The sequence below is a fragment of the Sinocyclocheilus grahami genome, unplaced genomic scaffold (assembly GCF_001515645.1).
Source record: "Sinocyclocheilus grahami isolate Dianchi unplaced genomic scaffold, SAMN03320097.WGS_v1.1 scaffold3.1, whole genome shotgun sequence".
NCBI classification, from domain to species: domain Eukaryota; kingdom Metazoa; phylum Chordata; class Actinopteri; order Cypriniformes; family Cyprinidae; genus Sinocyclocheilus; species Sinocyclocheilus grahami.
The window spans coordinates 4760378-4786723 of record NW_015505182.1 but is presented as its reverse complement, the minus strand read 5'-3'; the positions used below and the strand labels follow the sequence as shown (position 1 = coordinate 4786723).

At 37.6% G+C, this 26346-nt stretch overlaps 2 protein-coding genes and 1 long non-coding RNA gene across 4 annotated transcripts in view; 1 reads left to right on the top strand and 2 right to left on the bottom strand.

Annotated features, from left to right (window-relative positions):
* Window positions 1-6849, bottom strand: part of LOC107571704 (signal-induced proliferation-associated 1-like protein 2) — a 76310-nt gene extending 69461 nt beyond the window's left edge. For both annotated transcript variants that reach the window (XM_016258075.1, XM_016258226.1), the window contains exon 1: window positions 6737-6849. The gene's annotated coding sequence lies outside the window, so the exon portion shown is untranslated. The remainder of the gene's footprint in view (window positions 1-6736) is intronic.
* On the top strand, window positions 1-24954 carry LOC107571991 (uncharacterized). Its single transcript, XR_001607273.1, has 3 exons — window positions 1-12; window positions 3958-3968; window positions 24746-24954. It is a non-coding gene; the product is annotated as an uncharacterized lncRNA (long non-coding RNA).
* LOC107571903 (uncharacterized) lies at window positions 7763-22799 on the bottom strand. Its single transcript, XM_016258319.1, has 18 exons — window positions 22173-22799; window positions 19858-20025; window positions 19664-19764; window positions 19467-19581; window positions 19286-19357; window positions 18922-19037; window positions 15972-16128; window positions 15454-15584; window positions 15213-15309; window positions 14843-15121; window positions 14527-14658; window positions 14126-14278; window positions 13242-13459; window positions 12903-13071; window positions 12659-12790; window positions 11525-12244; window positions 9845-11090; window positions 7763-8638 (listed from the first exon to the last, which is right to left on the bottom strand). Exons 1-18 carry the CDS (start codon window positions 22599-22601, stop codon window positions 8586-8588), a joined length of 4488 nt encoding a protein of 1495 aa, XP_016113805.1. The 5' UTR covers window positions 22602-22799; the 3' UTR covers window positions 7763-8585.
* Window positions 24955-26346: the final 1392 nt, after the last annotated feature.

The following is a 26346-nucleotide window of genomic DNA, read 5'->3' as shown; positions in this document are numbered from 1 at the left end:
CTAATATAATGAGTATTAGAAAGAAGTTTCTTTATTAACTATTTAATGCTCCTATAACTTTTATTAGGGTAAAAAAAACAGAAGGACATAATGATATTTACAATTTTTACACACCAGAGGCTTTTAAATGAATTGTGAATCTAAAATATGCGTGTTAGAGAATGTACAAGTGGTTAACATTGTTTGTGTCATATCAGTCAGAAAAGCAGTTCTGGGCTTTTTTTTTAAGCTAACTTAGTTGTTATTCTTGGCTGAATAACTCTGAATAAATACTGTTTTCAAAAGCCGTGAGTTTAAAATATTCTAGCTGAGCCCCCAGCGTGAGTTTTTTTTAGGCGACCGTTATTTTAAAACACTATATTATGAAATATCTGATATTCCATAATATATTCTGAAATATGTGCAATTAAATCTGTTTGGTAGTTTAAACACTTTTATATTGACCGTGTTAGTTGATCTATACCGGGTGATGGGCGCCGCCATGTTAGTTCGCGCTGAATCCGAGCTGTGGGATTTACAACAGGCAAATTCATCCTCTCCTCCCGAAACACGTTAAAGTAGCTCTTCGGTAAACTGGGAGAAGAGCAGAGTAAACTTTATAGTTACCTACACAATCTGTATATGATATCAAATATATAAAACATATAAAACATAAAAAAAAGATATAAAACATGTCGTCAGATTATATTTGTAAGGATCATTATTGCCGTTTCCATAAACATCAGCGTGCATTTTACAAACTGTAAATGTATGGTTTTGTTAGTACTTATGTGTATTTAAATGTCTGAAACCTAAATTAAGTATTATATGGTTGAAAACAATGAATATTTGTGATAATATGACAAGCGCTCAGCACGTCTGATCTGGCTCTGCGCCAGGCAAAGCGCGAAAGCGGATTTAAATTCAGCAGTTGATGACGTGACGCACTGAAAGTTCTAAACACACCGGTGTGATCGTACGCTTCAGGGACCAGCCAAGACTGATCACACTGGTGTGATCGCACACGTCAGAGGGTTAAAATTAAATATGTACACAGTTTGGATTAAATGAAAGCATAGTCAAATTTTTTAATTAGCATGTTTTTGTGTTTTGCTTTGGTACCGAAATTGGTACAGAGAACTGTGGATTTTCACTGGTATTGGTACCGAATACTGGAATTTTGGTACCGTGACAACACTAGTATGACTAATTTTCTTCTACGTAAAGCAGCAAAAAAAAAATTGGGTCTATACAAACAAGTTATATACGAAGTCTATACAAAGTAAGTCATACAGATTTGTAACAACATGAGGTTGAGTAAACTTTTGGGTGAACTACCCCTTTAAGACTGATAGAGTGTTGGATTAGGTAGAGAGAACATTGAAGAGCAATATGTGAAACTAATGAGAAGTAATTTGGTAATATAATTACGGAACCATTAAGGTCCATTAAGGTTTCCAGCACAAGCCTTCATCTTCCTTCAAATTGCCAGCACTCATATAGCAGGCAGTTCCCTCCATCTTCAATGACCTTAAACGGTTTTGCAGTCACATGACTGCAATACAACACCTATAGCCAGACCTTTATGTTTTGAGATCACATCCATGCTTCATAGCAAACCCTGGAATTAATAAACATATACAGACTAAACATAAACCAATGCTCATAAACTTGTTTTGGTTTCACAATGTCTTGGATTCAGAAATGCGGGTGCTAAGGCCAGGTGATTCTGCCAGGAATGTCAGGAAAGTCACTCGGGCAGAAGTGAAAGGGTGGTCTGAGTTGGCGTCAGCTCTTTAGGGTTGTCTACCGCAATAAGGATGAAATGGTCTACTCTATATCGACCTGAAAACCGAATCCTCAAGCCTCCAGGCTGCAGAAGTGTCATAGGAAGACACTCCATTGTGTCGACACCTTCAAAAAGAGCCATGAAAGAGAATGGGAGAAGGAAGAAAATAGCTGAGAACTCAATGGCCAACTAAAAGGAATTATTTTCTTGCAATAGAAGCGTCCATTGGGACAACCAAATGAAAACCAGATACGTCAGAACAGACAAAGCTTAACAGAAAATTCAGGAAAACACTAACAAATGAGTGTCCTCCCGATACGGTAGCTTTGGAAAAAGCACTTTGGAAAGTTTTAAAATTAACATTAGCAGTTGGCAACCACTGCTGAATATACAGTACACAGCAAAATCCCCAGAGTTAAATCAACTCTGCTCAGAGTACATATTGTCCCAATCTACAGAGTGTTAAAGTAACACTGAAGCATAGTTACCACTGTTGAGGATTATGTGATATGTTTTCATGTATAAAAGCATGAGCTGTAGTTGTTCATCTTCAACATTGTTAACAGCGGGTTTTCTTTACTAATGCTCACTCATCAATTAATTAATTGCTTAATTATCCCATTAACTTTAACTTGGCTTCAGTGTTACTTTAACACTCTGTAGATTGGGACAATATGTACTCTGAGCAGAGTTGATTTAACTCTGGGGATTTTGCTGTATACCGCCGACTACTGTAAACCAATTATATCGTTAATCTTAACAAGATGTTTTCAGGTCATGCAGGGTGCTGGAAGAGTGCCAGGGATAGTGGATGAAAGGTGGGAGTCGTGGTCCCATGTAAGACGTCACTCTCTTGCTCCCAAAGGTGCATGATCGAACACTCATTATAAATGGAGTATCTGAGGTCACTCTCGGCCAAACTGAAGTGCTGTTGATGGAGTGGTGCAGTGATCCTTTCCTGTACCCATGCAGGGAAGCTGAGAAAGGTCTGGCTATTGATTCCTCGGGCAACAGATGGCCATAGCTAATCCCTGTTTGTGTCCATGCATTCTCCTCATGCTATCCATCGGTAAAAAAATGCATTTCTGCAATACTACCAGCAAATTAACAATGTATCCTTTGTCATTGTCTTCTGAGACTCCACTTCAAGAGAACAGATTTCATTACCAGCAGCCATTTCAAAAGCTTTTTCATGATCTCCAGCTGACTACTCAACCATTTTTTTCGGAGAATATAATCTTACAATAAATCAATGAACAAACAGGGTCTTGCATGGACTTGAGTGACTATTTTAGGAGTTTACAGAGGAGCAAACAGATTAGGAACTAGAGCATCCGATCTGAGTCTCGAGATAATGAAATACTTCCTTTCTGAGAGAAGCAAAAGACAAACTCTTTCAGAAAGAGGTCACACTTAGGGCAGGGGCTGTTTAGTCTTCAAATTATGCCATTTGGATCTTGTTCCCTGAGGTGTTCTCAACTCCTGACCTTGATTTGGTAAACTTGAAACACATCCGAACGTATTTCCTTTCCATTATCTGCGAATTATGCAAACTATGTACATAATCTGCCCCACTGTGCAGGATCTGGGAGCTCAAATATGCTCTGATTGTTTACCATCCCTAGGGAACCAGAGATGCACAGAGGAAACAACTCATACCGAGGAGTCCTCCCATGGAGCCAGACATACAAACATTCACAACCACCCATACCGGACTCACACAGTCGCCGATGAACAATGAAAAGGGGGAGGAGTCTTCTGATTTGCTCACTAGGGTCAATGGGGTCTTGCAAGAATTAGATAACTCAATCAACAGTCAGTGGAGGGCTAATTCAAACTCAGCTGCATCTAATATAATTTCCCTAAATCGCATTGCACTAAACCACTTGAAAAACATCTGCTGATCTTTCACTATGATCTCAACATTGGTCTAAGGCCCAAGGGATGAGACCAGGGAGTCGCAAAGAAAAGAACGGAGACTTAATTAGCCTGACCGCACTATGTCGGGACAGCCGAAAAAGTCCCACAGGGTTCACGTGAAGAGTCCCTCAGTGCTGGCAGGTGCCCGCCATGACACAGAGAGAGGGGAAATGAATCCGCTAACACAAACAAATCACCCTCAGGCCTGTTTTCTGTCAGTGTTAGCGACACAAAGGCCATTGATTTGAACCCTCTGAGCGTGAGGAAAGTTTTTTGACGGGTTCCCTGCTGTCAGACATTTGGGGTGTTTGACTTCTAATCCACCCTGAGGGGGTTTCAAATGACCACACAAAGCAGCATGACTATTCATTCAAAGGTTTAAAGCAGTGTATCACCATTTAAGTGAGAATATGAACTTTTTTACAGAAAGAACACAACATTCTGCTAGCTCAAACCAACAGGACACAGATGTGTTTCTTGGTTGGCACAAAGCCCTGCTCTCAAGAGAAGTGTTTCTGACTAAATTTAGCAAGGCTGAACATAATTACATTGGAGTTTTGATAATTAAATTAACAATAAAATATACGACAACTCATTAGATGAGCATTCAGAGCCATCTGCACCTCATTTGACATGCAACAAGACATTTGGGCGGATATCTGTAGTCTCCATTGATGAAGACATTTCATTTACATGCCACTCAGTTTCTAACAGATGAGAACAAAGTATTTGCCTGAATTTGAATAATGGATGCGCCTAAAACAAAGAGAGCAGAGCTACAAAGGGTTTCAGCCTGCAAAGCACACAAACCCCTCCAATTTGGGCATCAAAAACTCCAAACCCAGAAGAGAGAATAAAACCGCAGATTTACTGGGTAGACTGCCAAGATGTTCGAAGCAACAGCTGGCTGCCAAGGTTACTGCTGAAGGAACAACAACAAAATAAACGATTTCTCTTTAAAGCGTTACAAATTAAGCGAGACTAATCCATTTCGGACCGTTGCAGGGTTTTCAACACCAGTGAGTAATGAGTACTTTCAGATGATCTCTCTTAGTTTGAAGACCAGTGACAGAATGAGCATTTCCGCTATTAGATTGAAAATAATAATTTGTACTAAAATGGTACAGACTCCTCACAAAACTCCCTTGTTTCAAATTGAAAATGTATAGGATCAGTTGTAGACTGAAGGGCTTTAAAGAAATAGTTCTCACAAAAAATGATCAACAATATCAACGCTCAACAACGCTCTTCTGTGGAGATAAATTCTGACACACAAAATTAGGGCTGCACGATAAATCGCATGTGACTGTCATGCGCATCTTGTCAGTAAAGCCGGTTCTCTGATTAGTTGTAAATTTCCATCACCTGCTTTCAGATGGAGCGGCATTTACTACACAGAGCCATAGTTCACTGACAAGCTACGCAATATCGCATTCATAATCGAATGCGATTCATCTGCGATTATGAACGCAATATTGCGTAGCTTGTCAGTGATCTATGGCTCGGTGCATTAAATGCCGCTCCATCTGAAAGCACGTGATGGCGATTTACTACTAATCACAGAACCGGTTATCTGACAAGATGCACATGACAATCACATGCGATTTATCGTGCAGCCCTACACAAAATCACCACAAAATTAACATAAAAACAGTCCACATGATGTGCACACTATTTTCCAAGTTGCCTGAAGCCATACAATACCTTTGTGTGGAAAAAAAATGTAAGTCATTATTCACTGAAGATTGTGATATCTGCCCTAGCAAGTTCTTGGCAAGTTCATGGGAGAAGCAGCCATTTCAAATCCGTGAACAATTGACTCTCTCTCTCATTTTTTTCTTTTTTTTTAAAATTAATTTGCAGATATCTGAAATTGCAATTCTAACTCGCTTTTTCCCAAACTGATTAAAGTCCATTCTTTGGATTAGCGAGTGTGCAGTATAATTACATTTTAATATTATTATTAAATTTGTTCAACTTTTTGAATCTAATAGTTCCTCTGCATTATGGGATAGCAAAATTATCATTTTGAACTAAAGGCTGCTTCGAAAATAACACTCTTTGAGAAGTTAGCCTACTTAATTTTAAAACTTGCTTTGCGACCATTGAAAAAGTAAGTAGGCCTATGTTCCATATAGTATGAATATAATCCAAACCACACTTGTCATGTTGTTATTGTCCTGACGCAATTTACGCTGTTAATTCACATGGTATGTAGTAGGTCATTCAGGTATTGTTGACATACTGTTTCATGAACTTGTCATACTAGTGATTTCTGCTGACTATAGATTAGGGAAGTACGCAAATTCGGACACGGTGAATGATTTGTTCACGAATCAGACTGATCCGATTCCGGAGTTCAATTCACTGACTGAACAATTGAGTAGCAGCCTTTAACTGAAGCGAATCAGACCAGTGGATAACGATTTACATTTTCGGCCCGTTTCTCACAAAAAGCTATCGCATGGCATCAGAAGACTTTGAAAATATATAACGACTCGTGTCGATTACTTTTGTGTTTCACGGAAGAAATGACCTAAGTCAAAAGGGTTTGAAATGGGGGTTAGTAAATTAAGACTATTTTTATTTTGGGTGAACTAAGTTATCGATCTATCAAGTTTTAAAGTGAAAAGAAAACGACAAAGCGAATAAATATTCAACATTTTCACACAAATCACAAATTGTACAAAACCTAGAGTGAAAACAAATGTATAGTCAAGGTATTGTAGAATGTGTTGTTGTTAATTCCCCCAATTCCCAAACACTGGACTGAATAACGCTACTAAACTGCCCACTGTTTTGTGCATCAGCGACTGCACATTTATTTAAACCAAATAAAATATCTTTATCTAAAACAAAGCAATTTAATATGTTCCCCTGCTTTTCTGATAGAACCTATTGTTAAACCCAAAAAACACGCGCGCTGTGGAGCCGGATGGATCTGTATGGACAAAACCCACTACGCTCCGTGGAGTTCACCTTTAAGAAAAAGTTTCTTTCGGAACAAGTTCAAATACAAGAAACAGATTCAATTGTTTGTCATCTTACCTCGCCAAGCACGAGACGACAATCCCATTGTATGTAGTAAAAAAATGATACAACGATTCCTTGTGTCAACACACGCGTTATTTCCCAAAGAGGCGCGCCTTCCACAATAGAAGCTCAACAGATCTCAGGACACAGCGAGCGGCTGACTGACAGCCCCACCGGCACAAACCCCGCCTCTTCTGTGCGCTGATTCGCCGTGGCGTAGACAGAGCCCCGCCTCCTGTGATAGAGGCATGTCATTTGCTGTCTGGCCTGTCAATCTCGCCCTTTGACTTTAAAGGGGCTGTTTGGGACAATGTTGTGAGACATTTATGCCTGACGACGAGTGAGTTGCATTTACTGTGTGAGAGGCAATTAAATAATACAGATTTTATGCATGAATAAGGTCAAAAAATGTCCACTTCTTAAATTACATTTTAAATGTATGCATTTGTAAGTTGTAAACACTCATTTAATCTACGAAATTGCTTCAGGGCAACAAATCCATTTTTTTTATTTATATGCACATTAATAATGAAGACTTTGAATAAACAAGTAAAATGCTTTGACTTGGTCACACTATATCCTGATGGTCAATTTAAAAACGTTTTCTTATGTGGAGACATTTTTCCCCCAGGGCTATTTTTTTATGCAATGGTGGAATGGATGTGAATACAGTGGATAATGGATGGAATGCATTTTGTGTTATTCATTATTGAGTATTTATTAAATGCTGCATTTGAGTATTTACTTAACATTTAAGTCAAAGTAAAAAAGTAGTAAAATAAAGAAAAGTCATGTACTGTCATGTAAAGTCATTTTACTATTATTCCATGAACAGATTGTATAATCACTCAATTTCCCAACATATATTTATTTACTCAAAATATTTATCTTTGGTGGAGTATTTTTTTCGATTGTCACATAAAATATCAACTCCCAAACATAACTTTTCAAAATGTGATTTTAGCATTTCTAAAACATTTCTAATAACATTGCTTTCGTAATGCGTGCAAGAGAAAGCTAATTTGTCAGAAGTTGACTTATGATCAAATTTATGCCTCATATTATAGGCATGAACAATCTTACATGCTCTAGTAAAATGTCAAGTTATTTTTAGCTCTGATGAGAGCTACCCTGTGACATGTGTGTCATCTTATAGCCTATCAAGAGTCGTGTTTCCAACACTGTAAAGTGCCTTTACATTGACCTAAATTTATTACGATGTATGTTATCTTTACCTTGAAGCAATCCGCATGTAAATCACACTAGCACTGATGTGGTTTCAGTTTTATTTTGTGCAAAAAAGTGTGACATAAGTGAGAATGACAAAACAGCATGACGACACAAACACAGTAACAATCCCTTCAACTGCATATATGCTCCACAATAGTGATTTACAAACTGTTTTCTAAGATGTACAGCTTACGGCATTAGAATTTGGTTATAAAGGAGAGTGTAATTCATACGCAAGGCCTTTCTCATAGCAGTGTTGTTATTATTTCCTCAGTGAATCAGCAGGATGAGGTCTCTGGGCATGCTGATTCTGTTGTTAGCTCTAAATGGGTGTGCACAGAGGTGCCTTTTTTATTGTACTTGGGTTGACCATTCCTCTGTGCTTACCTAATGCTGCACAGTATGCATAAGCGTGACAAGGGCGCCATCTGGAGTTTGGCAATGAAATTTCAAACCTCTATTGTGTATCTGCATTGTATATGACATGATCTTAGATCAACCTTTAGAGTTAAATGTTGATATAGAGAAGAATACAACTGAAATACAATAATACACATACAGCATACTAAATGTACAGCAGATAAATGGATACATGAAATAATCCATCTTGTCAATGATGTCCAAAACAGCCATCTCATCCATGGAGTGGGTGGGCTACCTGTCCCCTGTTGGTTTTGATTGAAAGCCCTGCAATTAAAAAAAAAGCAATTAACCTGCCATTAAAAAGGAGACGTAATTGTTCATTTGTTTTTCATTATAAATCTGCATGTGTCATATCATATACTCATTCACATACTCAATTTTAAGCACATTTTAAGTCTAAAGGGAAATACTGGCCTAATTTTGAAAGCTGTGTTTTGGGCCCAACACAGCTGTCAAACATGGCAATCAATTTCAATGTTATCCCCATGAGATATTGTCATTATTACAGCCTGGAGTATTTGTCGGTGTAATAAAGGCCATATCATTTCATGATTAATAACTGGAGCATAAAAAATATCTAATGCAATTACAGACACTGTCTTTTCTTTCTCTTCATCCAGAAATGCAGGTGTCCCTCCAATAAACTTACAGTAGCTCTTTATCCATACTTATGCATATCCTGTACTTCTATGTTGCAAATCTCACATATTTTATTAGAAATGTTATCATTCACATCTGTAGCTCAAAATCTTTTGAAATAAAAACAATATTTTCCCATCATTTGCACATGCCCAACAGATGGAGCTATTTGCTAATGACATCACACTTTGGCAGGTCACATAGTCTGGCCACTAATATGAATATTACAGTAGTTAATCATATGATGGCATACCAGTGTCTCCTAAGAACAGCACTACTCTATTGTTTTATATTTTATCAAATCATTTTCAGTGATGGCCAATTAATTAGACAGTATATATGTGTTATATGCGTGTGTTGTTATGCTCACCTAGGCTGCATTTATTTGATCCAAAATATAGTATTTTAGTATAAAAAACAGTATTTTAATTAAATATTATTATAATAATTATAAATGTCAACATTATTTACTGTCACTTTTGGTCAATTTAATGTGTCCTTGCTAAATAAAGGTATTCATTTCTTTAAAAAAAATAAAAAATAAAAACACTAACTGACCTCAGATGTTTGAATTATAATGCATATAATGATCACATGTATTTATTATTATATTGGAGAAAATTGCAGTCTGAATTAAAAAATAACCACAATAATACAGTAATATAGTTGTGCTGCTTAATATTTATGTTTAGTGTTTATTAAAAAGCATTTATTTAAAATATAAATATTTTATAACGTCTTTACTGTCACTTTTGGTCAATTTAAAATGTCCCTGATAAATAAAAGTATTAATTTCTTTATTCAGTCATTATTGTGAGAGTATTTTCCTACCTGTTTCTTCATCCGCATTTGTTTCCACAGTACAGTTTGAAGTTAGATTACCCACTTTTCCTCTCCAAATATCTTCAAGTTCCTCTTCCTCCTGCTGGAATAACCAGTGGCCTGGCTTAAGAAGCTCCTCCATGCTAATGTCAGGTTTCTCTGCCCAGTCTACACTGGTCTCTTTCACTGTATCACTGAAACACACTGCACAGTCTCTCACACCACAGTTTATGACGCGGCCGCTCTTACGAGAGCCTGGGCCATTAGGGAACAATCTTTCTGAGGGGTTTATCTTCATGTATTTGGATGTGTAATATAAGTGGCCGTTCAGGTCTTTTATTTTTGTGTAAACACTTAAGCAATCGTGACCACCTGATGAAGAAGGACACAGAGGCCTGCAGTGAGTGACCAAGGCAGAGCCATTGACCACTGGAGAAGAGGCTTCGTGACGGCTGGAGGAAACATTATCAGGTTCTTCATATTCAACCGATGTGAAAACCCTCAAGACAGGTTCTGTGCTTTCATAAACTTGGCTTAGCTGTTGGGTTTCGACCTCAGTGGTTGGTTCTTCTGTATTGTCCCAATCTTCCATATCTACTCTATGAAGGTTTATTTCAGTTTGTTTAGTATGTATCACTGGTTCTACCTCCATTTCTGACTGTGGCGTTCGAGCTGAGGGTATTTTTTGGTTGTCTGAGTCATCATAAATCTGGACAGGTTGAATCTCCTCTTTATTTTCCATGTCCAAGACACTGTTGTGAAAGCACTTGGGAAGACTGAAGCTAAGAGTGGATCCTAGAGACAAATAAGAGCAGATGTTTTTAACCAGTCCACTTGAAGTCTTGACAGCATTAGGCAAACTGTCTTCTGGAAAAGAATTGGACTTGTTATCGATGACAGAATTCACCGGCAACAGGTTTTTTTTAATAAAAACCTGAAGTTTGGAGTTTGATTGACTTTCTTTCACTCTCCTTTCTCCTTCTGGCCAAGTGTTACACCTTCGCCTGAAAATGCTTGAAGGTTTGCCAGACCTTTCCGATCCTACAGAGCCAAGCAGTGAGTTCCTTCGCTGGTTTTCCTCCTTATTTGTGATTGGCTCTTTCAGCTTGAACAAAGAGCTTGGCTTGAATCTGTTGTGATTATAAACCGTTCTCCTCTCAGGTGTGACATTTTCTGCTGCATGTGTTGGGGATATGACCTCCAAGACTCGCCCTGTTGATCTGTGACTATCCGAGACGTGCAAATACGTGAACACCTGCAAAAGAGAATTGAATGCAAACCTTTAGATAAGCTGAGACACAATTTGCAATATCATAAAACCAAACTCACAGCCAGTAGATAATGGCCCACACACATTGTGTAAGGTTAAAACTCGTATGGCTCTTGGATGCGTACATGCACAGCTGTGATGGCAATAGCCTAAGCATGACTAATACGATTGCATGCCAAGTTAATAAATCCTATATGGCATGTGTAGACTTCACAGCGAATTATTACAATACACACCACCAGGAGGCATTTCAAAGCCATGCCATGGAAATTTAATCATGAGGTCATTGTTTTACCACATGGGACAGGATGTACAGAGCCCAGAGAATAATAAGCACATGCATGTCTGGTTTGTGTGTGAGCTTTGAGTTCAGTTTGGAATGTGTCTGAAGTCAACACACTATTTGAAGTTATACTTACTCTATGAGTGACTTCAGCTGCCAATTCAGCCCGCAGGTGGTCGTCACTTTGGTTTTGGTTTGTTTCTTGATTGTTGTGTGCAGATTTTTGCATCGAGTTCGGGCTGTAGCTTTTTGACTGAGTTTTTTGCGCTTGATTCTCTGAATTTTGCGTCTGATCGACGTCTGGTGATAGTTGCAGATATGTTTGGTTGTTGTTGGACTGCAGATTCTCTGGTAGGTGATTGCAAAATGATGATTCAATGTTATATGTGGACAACTGGCTGGATATTTCTTCTTTGCTTGGTGACTGGTCTGGTTCTCCTTGGTTTTTGATTTGCAACTGTGCAAGATTCACGCAAGATGACTTGGGTTTGGTGTCTTTACTCTTGACTGTTTCATTCGGCTGTTGCATTTGCATTGAGTTTTTGTCCTGTGATTGACAGCTGTCTGCCTGAATACTGCTTGCTGACTCTTCAAGTATTTCATTATTGTTGGGGGACCATTGCTTTGTCACTTGGTTGATGCCTGAAGACTGGTCATCAAAGCTTAAAATGAGACAGATGCTAGAGCCTAGGGATGTCTTTGAAAGGCAGGACTCCTGACTAACAACACTGGACACATCATGCCTCCCGTTCTGTTGCTCAAAGTTGTTTTGAGAGGGCTGTGTTTCAGCAGTACTTCCTTTGACCTCTCCATTTATAATGCAAAGACCATCAGAAGTTTTTTTGAAAGGTATAGCCTAAACAAGGAAAAACATAACTTAAAAATTAAGTACAAAGATGATAGCACAATTTATTTGCATTAGAATTGATTTAAAATACAAAATATAATCAATGAATGAGGGACTAATGCACACTGCATTATTTAAAATTACAGTTTCAAATGACAAATTAAGAGATTTTAACATAGTTGTGTTTCATATCTCTTGCATCACTCTTTCCTCTAAAAATAATAAGGCCTATTTTAGTTTATTTAGTTAACATTTTTTATATTAAGGAGGATCATGTGCAGTCAGATTGCCATTATTGTAAAATAAACCCCTTCAGGTTAATACATGATCCTGATGGGGTTCATTTTGCCATTATGATCACATGACTCTACATTATCCCTTTTATATTTATTTTTAAATGATGACTAAAAAAATTCTAATAACCTGCTGTAGAACAGGATCATTTGTTGACTCTGGTCTCCCATTCTGGTTTCTTTTAAGCTGCACTCTTTGAACGTGCCAGTTCACCTGGATCCATCCCAGCATGCTTTGCAACTCATCTGTTCTCTCCTTGATCTACAGACAGGAAGATTATAATCAAGAAAACATCATAACGTCATATTTAGACAGCTGAGATCGCTTTTAGATGACCACGTGGCAACTGTAAGTAAATCAATCACACACTCACAATGTCTTTAAACTGACTCTCATCTTGCATAAGCATTTGACCAGCTGCAGCCAGTTTGCTAAACTCATCCAGCTTTGTTTCAATGCTGTGATCAATCTCTGCAACTTCACTCTCTCTCCAAGCAGAGCTGCCAGCAAGGATACAGGATCTGGTGTTCTCTGTCCACGTACTACAGGACACAGGAAGAAAAGACCATATCAGAATATCACATAAATCCCAAACTAATAGACTATAATACAACAAAACATGGGAAAGTATGTCTTGCTAAAGTTGTTGACATTAAATATGAAATATTTATTATGTATAATTATCCAAATTAGTCAGACTTTCTCTTCTTACATCATGGCAAGATAGTTTTCAAAGTAGTCCTGAATCTGGTGGAACTTCTCCAGACGGCCTCTGTTTTCAGCCATGTTGCGGCCTACTTCCTCCCAAGCCTGCAGGATTGCCTGAACCTCTTCCCTGAGAAGGTCTCTCTGCTCTGGGGAAGGAACCTTTAGCTGACTGTCTAGTCTCTCCATTTCTCTCACCTCTCCCACAATGATATTATAAGGAGCCTTTGTGGGACAAAAAAATATACTCATTAGCATGACCTAAAATGTCAAACTGAAGTTCATTAAAACCATTTCAGGGTGCAGTGGGAAAACGTATATCCAGCAAATCCCTTATAAAGGAACCTATAAATAATTTTATATGTGTTCAATCTTAGCAACTTTTTAAAGTGCCCCTATTATGGGTAATGAAAGGTTAATATTTTGGTTTTGGGAGTCCCCAATAACAGGTTGACATGCATGGAAGGTCAAAAAACACTTTCATTGTCTTATGATATGCATTTCCTTTTTAACTTACTTGCTCAACAACTCCCAAACGATTCGTTCAACGATTCATTTTTCCAAACCCCTCCTTTGTGTGACTCTAATCTGCGGTGATTGGTCGATTGGTCTCATTTTAATTTCATCTTGCCTTTAAACACGGCTTTATACAATAACATTATACACGGTGCACTTTCAGATTTAAAACGTTGCAGGATGTTTTCATTCACTTAGAGCTGTGTTACACACTGCATGAAAGGTAATTTTCAAAAATCCATAATAGGGGCACTTTAATACCTAAGAAGCTGGGCCCATCTTTAAATGCTTAATTACTGCTCTAATGTCATTCACATAGTGATTAACATCTATTTATATTCAATAAGTAAAGGTATTTTTTTTTCATTATCTGACCTCTAGGTCGTCCTGCTGCTCCTGTAGCCCCTCCAGACCACTGAGGTCAGAGTCACAAAGCACAGCCATATCTGTTTCTATGTCCATGAGGTCCATACTGAGCTCAGCACAGCGGCAGAGGTGCTGGTTTATCCGCAGTGTTAGAGTAGATAGCTGAGGAAAGATAAATCTTTAAATTAGGTGTCTCTTGGCTTGATATTTTATCATCTAATTCTATGACATTGATACATTTTGCCTCAAAATTTCCCCCAAAAAACTCCCTAGAAAAATTCTAAGAGGAGTTTAAAGTCATTTGTGTGATACAAATGAGTGGAATATGGTGTTTTTAATTTATTTATATGTAAATCTCTAATATCAGGTTGATGTTGGACATCACTTTGTGAACCAAGCTCATATTTTACCGAATTTTGTAGCTCATTAGTGATCTGGTCCTGCTTCTGGGATCTTTCTTGTTCAGTTTGTTGGCTCAGTAGATTTAGTGACATTTCTGCAGCCTCAGCCATTTCTTGCCTATGCAGAGATCCAGGAACATCCTAAAGTAGATTTATAATGGTGTGAGTGGTCCTGCATTCATTATTTTCTTAAATCATACACAAACACGCCAAGTAATGAGTTTGAAATTGAGTATGCTACTTTTCTTATATTCATGTTCATGTTTTGGTATCATTACAGTCACTTAAAACTACAGTTTGATGAAGGTTATGATGATTGGTTTACCTGACTTATTTTGTGATAACCACTGGGATCCAGAAGTTCAAGGAACTTTTCAAGCATTCCTGAACTGCCTTCCTCTGCTTGTTCCGGGAGATTGTTTGAAACGGTGAGATCTGACACAATATGTGCAGCTTTATCTCCAGATTGTTCTTTTTCTGCTGGTTCAGTCTTATTGTTCTCTCCATATTTCTTTTGCAGAGTATCCCAAAGGACCTCCACCTGGCTTAGGAGCTCCTCTATTTTGTGGTCTTGTCTTTGCTTTGAGCAGTCATGCTCTTCATTCTTTAAAAAGGAGATGAAACTAGATAAGTGAGATCATTTATATATGAGTTTAGTGCACTGTTATGAAAAATATATTTTGAAATTGCATTACCATTCCAGTGGATATCGTCGACTCTTTCAACAGATTATTGGGTATGAGACATTCTTGAGAGGAAACAGGGGTTGTTTGAGCCAGCTGGTCAATACAGCTGGGAAAATATTAAGTGTTAATCAAACTTTACTCAACAACTGCATCTTAAATTCCATCGTACGAAATGACACATTCACGTTTATGAATCATTTACTTCTTTAGTCAAACATAGATTCATTGTGAAATAAAACACTAATTGCACCTCTTCCTGTCCTGTTTTTCTGAGATATTGTCCAGCTTGGAACAACTGCTTTCCAACAGTGAGACTTGACTCCCTATAGAACATTCCTCAACCGGACTCCACATCCTATGGGTCCACAGGCCTTGAGAGCACTACAGAAACACATGTTCAGGCATAGATTAAGTGTAATCATAGATTATTAACACCAGAATATCGCAGACACATGGGACGGCATCTTTTGATTTGTATTTGTATCTATATCTATATTGATATCTATTTTTTTCACTCTGAGATGGAAACATGCCTAAACAGAAATCACAAAATGAGTACTCATAGGAAAGAGACTTTGTGGACTATCATTGTCAAGTAATATCACTGTCTAAAGAAGGTCATCTGTCAAGTGTGATGCGTTTAAAGCCTCTGTGTAAAAAACTGTTTCACCAAACAGAAATTTCAGACCAGTCGATTTTTCTATGTGGTCATGACTGGTAATTTATAATCACATGCTTGCAGATGTTTTTGGAGGCACTGCAGCTAACCTCAAATCCTCTGAGACGGTTTTGCTCTTCTTTGACGTCTTTTCCCATTATGCTGTGACCCTCATTTCTAGCAAAGCTCTGTGAGTCAGGGCATGTGGTTAGAGGATCAGCGGGTAACGCTGAAGGGCGTTTTGAAGAAACATCTGTCTTCTGGTTCCTAGATGTGGAACAAAATGTTACCTCTAATGGCACCACTGAGGCAGCATTACTCTTCAAAACATTTCAAACATATCATGATGTTTCATCATCAATTTTGACTATACAAGTCAGGCTGTAAATCTTTAATGCTAACAACTTGCAGATTGAACATATAAAAATATCTGCAGAACACTTGCATCATTATCTCTGCAGGTTATGTAATCCTGGACAAAGTTTTGCAGCAATTGTTTTGGCATTGGGAAGATATTATTTTTGGCAGGCTTTTCCCTCTTGTCTGGTTAGCTCATAGTTTCAGTAAAGGTGTGTTCGCAGAGCTAGTGATAGAGGATTCGCTGAGAGGGCCAAAAAGGAATGTAACCATTGCTTGTTGCCTTTACTTTAAAAAATGGGGTAATGTCTGCAACAGCTTCTTTTTTTGAAAAGACAGATATAAAAGAATGTGTATATTGTGATAATTTTGCCATAGACATTTTTAAAAACCCATGAAAATTTCTTGATAAACATGTTTTTGTTAGCAAATAACAATTGGTATATACAGTGCAATATCAGTATATCAGTTTCTAGTAATAATTTTTGTGTGTGGCTTTAGTTCTAAATTTAAAAAACAAATAAATAACTAAATAAATACATGCTTGAAAAAAACTTGAATCATGATTTCTCTGTGAAAATCTTCTATGAAGATTTTACACATAAGGATGTGATATGTGGTATTAAATTGAATATCAGATGGACAAAAATCTGTGTAGTGCAAGCCATCACCACAAGAGTAATCAATATTTTTGCTCTGTTTTCCCAGAAAAAATATAACATTTATTAAAACTGTTTTTAAAAAACTTTTTTTATTTTTTTATTAATGAATGTGTATACCTGCAAAAAGTGAAATAAACATGTTTTTGTTAGCAAATAACAATTGGTATATACAGTGCAATATCAGTATATCAGTTTCTAGTAATAATTTTTGTGTGTGGCTTTAGTTCTAAATTTAAAAAACAAATAAATAACTAAATAAATACATGCTTGAAAAAAACTTGAATCATGATTTCTCTGAAAATCTTCTATGAAGATTTTACACATAAGGATGTGATATGTGGTATTAAATTGAATATCAGATGGACAAAAATCTGTGTAGTGCAAGCCATCACCACAAGAGTAATCAATATTTTTGCTCTGTTTTCCCAGAAAAAAATATAACATTTATTAAAACTGTTTTTAAAAAACTTTTTTTATTTTTTTATTAATGAATGTGTATACCTGCAAAAAGTGATTTTTCAATAGCCTCAGACCTAATAGACATGAATTAAACTCTAACACAAAACTCTAATTGATTTCAAAATATGTTGTAAGTACTTAAATTGGTTTAAATATGTCTACAGACTTCTGCAGGGTTCATTTTGCACATTGTCTGTTTTGTAATGCTATGGTTAATTTTTCTTCTCTCTTCATCTCATCTTTCTCTAACATACACAAAGACTGATTCTTCCATTGGATTGCAAATTGATTCTTCCATTTTGATTGCTTTTTTGAGAAAGCATTTGAATTATTGCTTTGGCACTTAAATAAAATACTGTGCTATAAGAAATACACTCTTGGTCTTCTCTTTTCTGTGTATTTGCTGCCACTTTTTTTGTATAAATGAAATTACAATGACAGTTTGTGAATTTGTTCAAGTACAGATATTTATAATAAAGTGAATTATTAGCAAAATTGCCAGTTCTTCCGTTTAATTAAAGAAAAAAATTATCTAGAATACAGTAATGAAACTGTAAAATTACAGTACACTGCTGGAAACCCTGCTGCCAGTATATTACCGTTAATTTACAGGGAATTTTTTTACAGTGTAGGTTATAAGTGGGGCTTATTTTACTCTGTATTTTTGTTAAATCATTCTGTATTAGTCTGAAGTAGTTGCTTTAGTGAGATTTATGACAATCATATAGTTATTTTTTGTCAGTTCCTTCCCCACTGCATGGGTACATTCCTCCAGATGTATTTTCACAGAGTACCTGTCTCCCATCACCATATCTTCATACCATATGAGCTTTTCCTCACATCTGTACCAGAGCTGAGGCGAAACAGCCTTCATTCATCGATAATAACCACCTTTTCTCTATTTCTTTCCCTCTCTGTCATTCATTCTCTGACACTTTCAGAAGTCATACTGTTTAGCAGAGGTCATGTTCCAAATCCGAGTTTCCATAATGGTGTGAGTATCTGTGGAGTTCTGTGTCTAAAGCTGTTGACTGTTCTGTGATAAGAGCTATGATACAATCAGTGTAATATTTTGTTACTTAAAAGGGTGACGTTAGCTAAGCCACTAATTACAGCTTTCTGTAATGGTTGTGGCCATGTTTTAAACCAGATGTGCGTGGTTTAACAGAAAAATGATCTAAAAATCAAAATAATATTTTTCTAAGCTATAAGTGATATTTATCTTCCTGGATACGGAATCACACTTCAAAAGGGCACAAAACATTACATAAACTGGCAAATGCTTAAACTCGGAATCAATGCGTGAAACTAAATACGTAGCAATTGCGTCAAAACAACATCTACCATTTATGCTCTAAGACTCTGCAATTGGTCAATATCAAAATAAAAGACCATAACATTACATCACTAAACCACATGTCAGCTCCACTCCTGCATGTTGACAATTATGGATTCCATTTTAGCATGATGTCATGTACTATTCCAAGCCTTAAATATGACATCACTGCTCTTCAATACTTTGTTTACTATTGGGGGTTGTTTTTCACAGGAGGACAATGGGAGTAAGTGAACTTTTGTTTACCGGAGAAACTCCTGGAGAAGTGCCCAGTTCTCCTTCACCTCAGCCTGTTTGCATGTAACTCTTCTGGCCAGGGTTGGGTGGAGAGTTGACAGCCGAGACGCAGACTCATTCAGCATCTGGAAAGAGAATTGTCCAGGGAGGGGTGGGGTCATGGAAGCAAATGACATCATTCATTTGGAGTTCATTTGCTACAGTCCGGAGAAAAAAAAAACTTGTGTGTGAGACCAATGCAACGGGCTACTATTTGGTCGAGTGAGAAATCATATATAAAAAAAACAAAGTGACTGTGACACTGCGACACTGTTTTCATGTTCTCAAATTCAGGAGACAGTATTTCCTCTAATAAAATCATGGATTAACTTACACTTATCTGACAGGCAATTTCTCTGGTCTCTTTGTCACTTTTTGGGATGTCGCCCGCCAGTACATGGTTCCTCTGCAACGAAATTCATCCTGAATCAGGACTTGTATTGCAATCATGATTTATAAAGACTGTTTGAGGTCTTCTCTAAATGCCAAAACTAATCAACCCTTGTTTTCTCAACCTTGCTGTTGATGGCGCCAATAAGGCTGTCGGCTTGTTGGTAAAATGATGAGACGTCTAGAGCCAACATGAGATCCTGATGATAGTCCCTCAGGAGTGACCTCAACTTTAGCCACCTGCAGAGAAACCGAACAGTTTATATCAAAATTAACAAAAGTGTAATAATGCTCTGTGATCCATTGTGCCAGGAAATCTTACGATTTGTCAACGTGGTCCCCCGGGCTTTGTCTTCTTCTAAACATTTCCAATCCTAAATCTACAGCATCTGTCATCTTCTGAAGAGGTCTTTCTGGTTCCTCCTGGCATAGGAGATGAATTAAGAGTACATGAGGTAATGGTACAAGAAGACACATTAATAAACAAAACAGAAACCTCTTTATGATGCATTTAACCTGCATCAAGACCAGACTTGTCGTCAGTTGGATGAGAGAGTTCTCAAAGTCTTTGAGGTCTCTCCTTTGGCTCTGAGACGCGTCCTCTGGTTGATCATGTGGGAAAGTTGGCGTGCTGTAGTCGTAATGAAGGTTCCTTATCTTCCTTCCTTTAGTCCATGGATCAGTCTGTAAAGATATATAGCAAATAGAATATGAGCTGTTTTTTGTGCCAAAGTTGTAAATTAAACAATGATTGTTAGTGTACGAATGACAAATAGTACTATTTCAGTTTTCAGTTGAAGTATTAATGTATTTAGTTTGTACATTTAAATTTCAATTGAAATTTCACATTGAATTCAATGTGTTACTTGCAATTTGATTGAAAATACAGATTCTACACCTTTTTTTTATTCCCAGTATGTGTGGATTCAGACCTTTTTTTAGTTTCCTAATTTTAAGTGTTTCTATTAATTTATTTTTCATTTAAAAATATTCTATTGTCTTTTTATAGTAGTAATGTTCTACCAGTTATGGTTTTCATCTGCGCTCTTGGCCAATGACCTCACAGACCCTTGACCGACAGACTATTTCTCATTTTGAAAATCTCCCAAAATGTCTTACATCATTCTATGTTGCTGCAACTAATTTGATTTGTGCGCCAAGTTCTGGTTCTTTTGCAGTTTCTCAGCTGTTAGGCAATAAAATCATGTTGTTTGTTTGGGTACATGAAGTACAGATTAAGTACCGAATTAATACAAGAAGATTGCTTTCAAGATGATATGCCAAAACATTATCTTCAGAGGTATCAGATATCTCCACAGCGAACACCTCATGATTATGCACCTGTGTTTGGGACACCCGGGGGATTTTTATGATGTATTTTATAGCGTTAAACACAATAATAGCAGGATCTGAGTCTGTTGGCCCACCAACAATACATGAGCCTGCAGCAAGGTGTGGTAATTCCAAATAATGATCTCATCTAGCGGTGCTGGTGTTTTATGTTGCAGATCTTGCATTGCTTAACTTGTCTTCTGCACCACTGCGATGACTGCATCTTCGGCACATGGTGTCAAAATTCTTTAAGAGTGCACAAACCACCTTCTGCCCTTTAACATTTATAGTGTTGTTTTACCACTTACACAAAAAAGGGAACAAGTTGGGGAAAACTGTAACATAATTTGGTACTTCTTTAGCCACAAAGTGCATCACAACCAATAGTTTCAACATGATCATCAGTTTAGATTTAGATCCTTCCCTGTGTGTTCCAGTTTGGAACTACGTCTCATTTTCTTGTGGAAATTACCAGTTCATCTCGGATGTGGGCTTGTGTAATGAGGGGCCTGGCTATGACCTCATCTCAATGAGCACAGTGTGCAAAACTGTAATAATCCACGCAGTTCCTCTCACAATAACACAATGTGTTCTTGTTGTGCTCATTTGTGCAATGAGAAGCTGCATTTCTAGTTTTGCAGTGGGAAACTCACTGCAGACATTTGTGGAGAGTGTGCATGGGCAGGCAGTAATTAACAATTTAACAAACAGCTCATAAAAAACAGCGAGAGACCGAGAGAATAACAAATATGGAGCTGGTGTGTGTGCTGTTGTTTGTGATGCCTGTGAAATTTTTTTTTTATGATGCCAGCTAACTAAAAATGTTCACATTTGAAAAGTGTGGAAAAGCTTTTTTGTTGTTTATGATATGATATTTTTATAATCCTCTGTTTATCTTACGATCCCAGATTTAGAGTTTGGTTTGTTTTCGTCTGTTTGTTTTTATTTTTGTTGAGTATAAAATTGCTTTCTATGAGAATAATTTAAAATATTAAAGTGGGATGTATATTATAAATGATAAGATATAAAAAATGATAAAAATGAATACTTAATCAATACTGCTATATATAATTAAGTATATTTATATTTTATTATAAAGTTGATATATATTCAGTATATATACACACGCACACGTTATCATTTAAATTTTATATTATTATAATTTAACATATTAATTTAATTTGGTATTAATTTAAAAAAATACCAAAAATTTAATTTAATTAAATTTAATATTTAATTAATTTATATATTACTTATAACCCAATAAACCTTTTGGCAATAATCTTTCTTAAAAATTAAACGCCATTTGGTTTGATACTTTATCTAATTCAATCATATATCTTATATATCATATATTTGATACATAATCTATAATTATAATAGGTTTATATAATAAAAGTTAAAATAATATTACAAATGAATTGTACTGTATGTCTCTATGTGCAAATATTTTCCAGCTAAGGAAAATAATGTCCAACACATGCTCATGTCTTGCTCACCTCCAGCTGTGCACCGGACTTGTCACTCAATCTTTCCTCAACAAGAAACAGCTTTTCAGTAGAAGTACTTGGCTTGTTTGTCTCATGGTTTGTCACATTAAAGTCACTGACAGTCTGGCTTTCAGCATTTGCACACATCGCAATCTTCCTGATGGATCTGGAAGAAGCTGATGGGGACACAGAGTCCCTGTCATCTTCCTCTTTAATATCGTCTGGAAGTCCTTCCACAGGTGTAGATGTGGACAATCTCTCCTCATGGAAAGGAGAATTGTCATTGCTAGAGTTGTTTCTTAGTTCACAGCAGTCCAGAACTGGTACAGGAAGGATGTTGCCCACATAATCCAGACATTTGTTTTCGGAGGGGACAGATAACTTGGTCCCAATAGTAAAAGGTTGGATCCTCTTCATTGCTGTTCTTGCTTTAATCATCTGATTGAGGAACAAATAACAATAAAACAATAAAACATCATTCTCATTGTTTAAAAGAATCCTTCTTCTGGTAACTGCAAGTCTGAAGTCAACCAAGTCAGTCAACAAAGCTAAAATGGTCCACTCTGAAGTCGTCTGAGACACTGCATAGAGACTTTTGAGATGCAGACTGCAGGAACTGTGGAGAACGTGACTCCAGCTTCACTCCCGCACAGACTATGAGAAAGCAAGAGGGGGTGAGGGAGGAGAGGAGTAAGAGAGAGTTTAGTAGAAGCAGGGTGAGGTCATCACACTCAGTCACGGCCCCATTTGGAGGGAGAGAGGGCTGTAAACCCAAGCTGTAAAAGCTTCCTCCCAAAATAAGACGTTGTGGGCAGATAAGAATCAGAAACACAAAGTCGAGCCCTCTCTAAAGCCTTGCTTCTCGACAATGTTGTCATATATTTTTCCTCATTTTTTCTCATGCAGTGTTTTTGTCAGATTTCATGCAGCATGCATACAATTCACAGATCCATTTATGTTACAGAATTTGGTTAATCTAAAGACATTTGCTCGGATTGCTTCCTACAACAAAATAAACAGATAAATACTTCTAGGTGAGTAGATGCAGGAGGCTGTAAGTGGTTTAGACAATGGTAGCCTCATACTATTATCTAAATGTTTACAGAGCAGCAACAGGGGAAAACATTGCACATTCTGGCTGTGGCCCTCCTCTGATTTAAACCAGGTGTTTGGTGCAGTGTGTTGGAATAAGCTACTGTACAGCACTTGTCTGTAAGGATCGGTTTTATCTCAAAATCCTGATAGTCCGACACTTCAAGTATTTATTTTGTTATTTGCATGAAGTTTACTTTAACAGACTTAAACGTTCATAAAATGTTCTTGTGGCAGTAAGTCACAAGAGACCAATTTATAAGCTACAATGATATAATATAAAATATGTTTATGATTGCCAAGTAATGTAGCAACTTAAAGGGGTTGTTTCCCAATGTATTATTTTTTTCAAGTTTTAGTGTAAGTCTATCATGCAAATAAAATAAATTAATTAATTAATTAAAAAAAATAAAAGGGGAAATTAACAGCAACATGTCAAAAAATGGCAAAAAAAACAACAACAAAACAAAACATAATGACATACTGTTTGGGTAACCAACACTATACAAGACAGGCTAATAGGGCTATGTTAATGCTTGTATAGACCTAAAATGAATTGTACTAATTCTGCATTGTTGTACAGAGAACAGAGATTCCTCACAAAGCTTTTGAGTGAAAATCTATGCAGCAACATGATCTTGGATTCCTTTCGATGTGGCTCATCCTTTAGCTTGTCTTTTCATGAAGAGACTAAAGTGTGAACAAAGACTTTAGTCACCGGGGCTCCCAGCAAATCTTTTTTCTTTTTGGCTCATGCTGGACTGACTTTTAGGCTTCTCTTGGGATTTCCTTTTACAATATAAAGTCAAAGTTGCATGATTAATTATGGAGGGATAACCACAGGGGGAGTCATTCTGTAGGGAATATGAAATTGAATATTTTGATTGGTAAATCCTTTGATTGTACAATAATCTGACATTTGAGATGATGATGAATGACTTCTAATGGTCTAACTAGAGGCACTTATGACGTAATGCTTTAAACGTCTGTTCAAGAAAATGTTCGAGATCAGAGTCAATTCTTCAACTTCTATCATGATAAGCCCTTTAATTAGATGTACAGATTCTCATTTGGATTTTAAAAAGAAAAAAAAATCAGTTTAACATGAAGTACTAATAAAGTGCAATTAAAATACATCCAGACACACATTGTTTTAAAAAACCTTTTTGTCCACTGTTAATTGATTTTGAAGAGTTTTTGAAGATTCTTCCAGATCTGGGGAATGTTAGCTATTTGTTATGGGAGTCAGACAGGAGATAGATGGGGGGTACGTGACTCTTGCAAACCCATGAAAAGGGAGGGGAAGGAAAAAGGAGTGCAGGAGAATGAAGTAGATAAACGGTGAGGTCATCATGATCCCAGCCACAGACAGATGAGGCAGTAAACCACAGCTGTAAAAGCTTCCTCCCTTAATAAGAATACATAACATTGTGTCTTTGTGAGCAGGATACTGACTGAAGCAATGTGGGGGGGGGGGGGCATCTAACCAGAAGTGCAATAAGCAGTAAGTACAGGATATACAGTGTCTCCAATATGTTACAAATGTACAATAAATATACAGATAAGGCAGTACTATGGACATAATTTACAGATTTTTAAATACTATCAGCATGATATACAGATAGGTGTACTATGAACATACTATACACATGGATTATGTAATAAGTGTATGTACACTATAAGCAGAAAAGTATGAACATATGAACATCATTTACAAATGAATATGTAAGCGATACATTAAGCTGTACAAACCCCTAGTGCAACGGACATTCAAAAAAGTGCCTAGAAAATATTCCAGTGTGCAAATGGATCATTCAGTATTCTGGATGTACAGACAGTAGTGCAAGTAATAACAAGTTTAACAGTTTTTTTATTTTTGTAAACCAGATGTAGTGATGAGGGGTGAGGAGTGTGTAGTGTAGTGGTGTGTGTGTTGGGGGGATGGGGGAGTCAGCAGGCAGAACTCAATAAGGAGACAACTGTAGGGAAAAAGCTGTTCCTAAGTCTGCTGGTCTTTGACCGGAGGCTCCTGAAGCGCCTCCCGGAGGGCAGGAGGTTAAACAGTCCATGGTCAGGGTGAAAGGAGTCCTTAAGAATGCTGCGAGCTCGACGTGGACAGCGTTTTCTCTGGATGTCCTCAATAGCAGGAAGTGGTGTCCCTGTGATGCATTGGGCGGTTTTCACCACCCTCTGCAGTGCCTTGCGGTCAGCAACTAAGCAGATCCCATACCAGACTGTGATACAACTGGAAAGGATGTTCTCGATCGCACACCGGTAGAAGTTCTCCAGGATGGCTGAAGACAACTTTTTCTTCTTCAGTGTCCTAAGGAAGAAGAGGCGCTGGTGAGCCTTCTTGACCAGGCTGTAGGTGTTTGTGGTCCAGGACAGGTCCTCCGCGATGTTGGTCCCTAGGAACTTGAAGCTGGAGACTGGTCAGAAATTCCATAATCCAGTTGCAGAGGGAGGTGTTAATGCCCAGGTCTCCAAGTTTAGTGGTCAGCTTGGAGGGAATGACAGTGTTAAATGCTAAGCTGAAGTCAGCAAACAACATCTGTACATATGTGTTGTTATTGTCCAAGTGTGTGAGTACCGAGTGCAGCACTGTGCATACTGCATCCTCTGTGCTCCTATTGCTACGGTAGGCAAATTGGTGTGGGTCCAGTGTGGGTGGGAGGCAGTTCTTAAGGTGAACTAGGACCAGTCGCTCAAAGCACTTCATAACAATAGGTGTGAGTGCTGCGGTGCGGTAGTCATTCAGGCACGTCGGGGAGGAGTGTTTTGGCACTGGCACAATGGATGTGGACTTAAAGCATGTTGGCACAGTTGCTTGGGTGAGGGACAGGTTGAAAATGTCTGTGAAGACCCCTGCGAGCTGCTCTGCACATGTCCTAAGCACAGGTCCAGGAATGCCGTCGGGGCCAGCAGCCTTGCATGCGTTGATCTGGCTCAATGCGGTGTAGACATCTGTGGAGGTGAGTTTGAGGGGTTGGTGGTCTGCTGAGAGTGTGATATTGGTGGCCGTCTCCTTGCTGTCACTGTCGAAGCGAGCATAAAAGTCATTCAGCTCGTTAAGGAAAGAGACGTCTGTGAC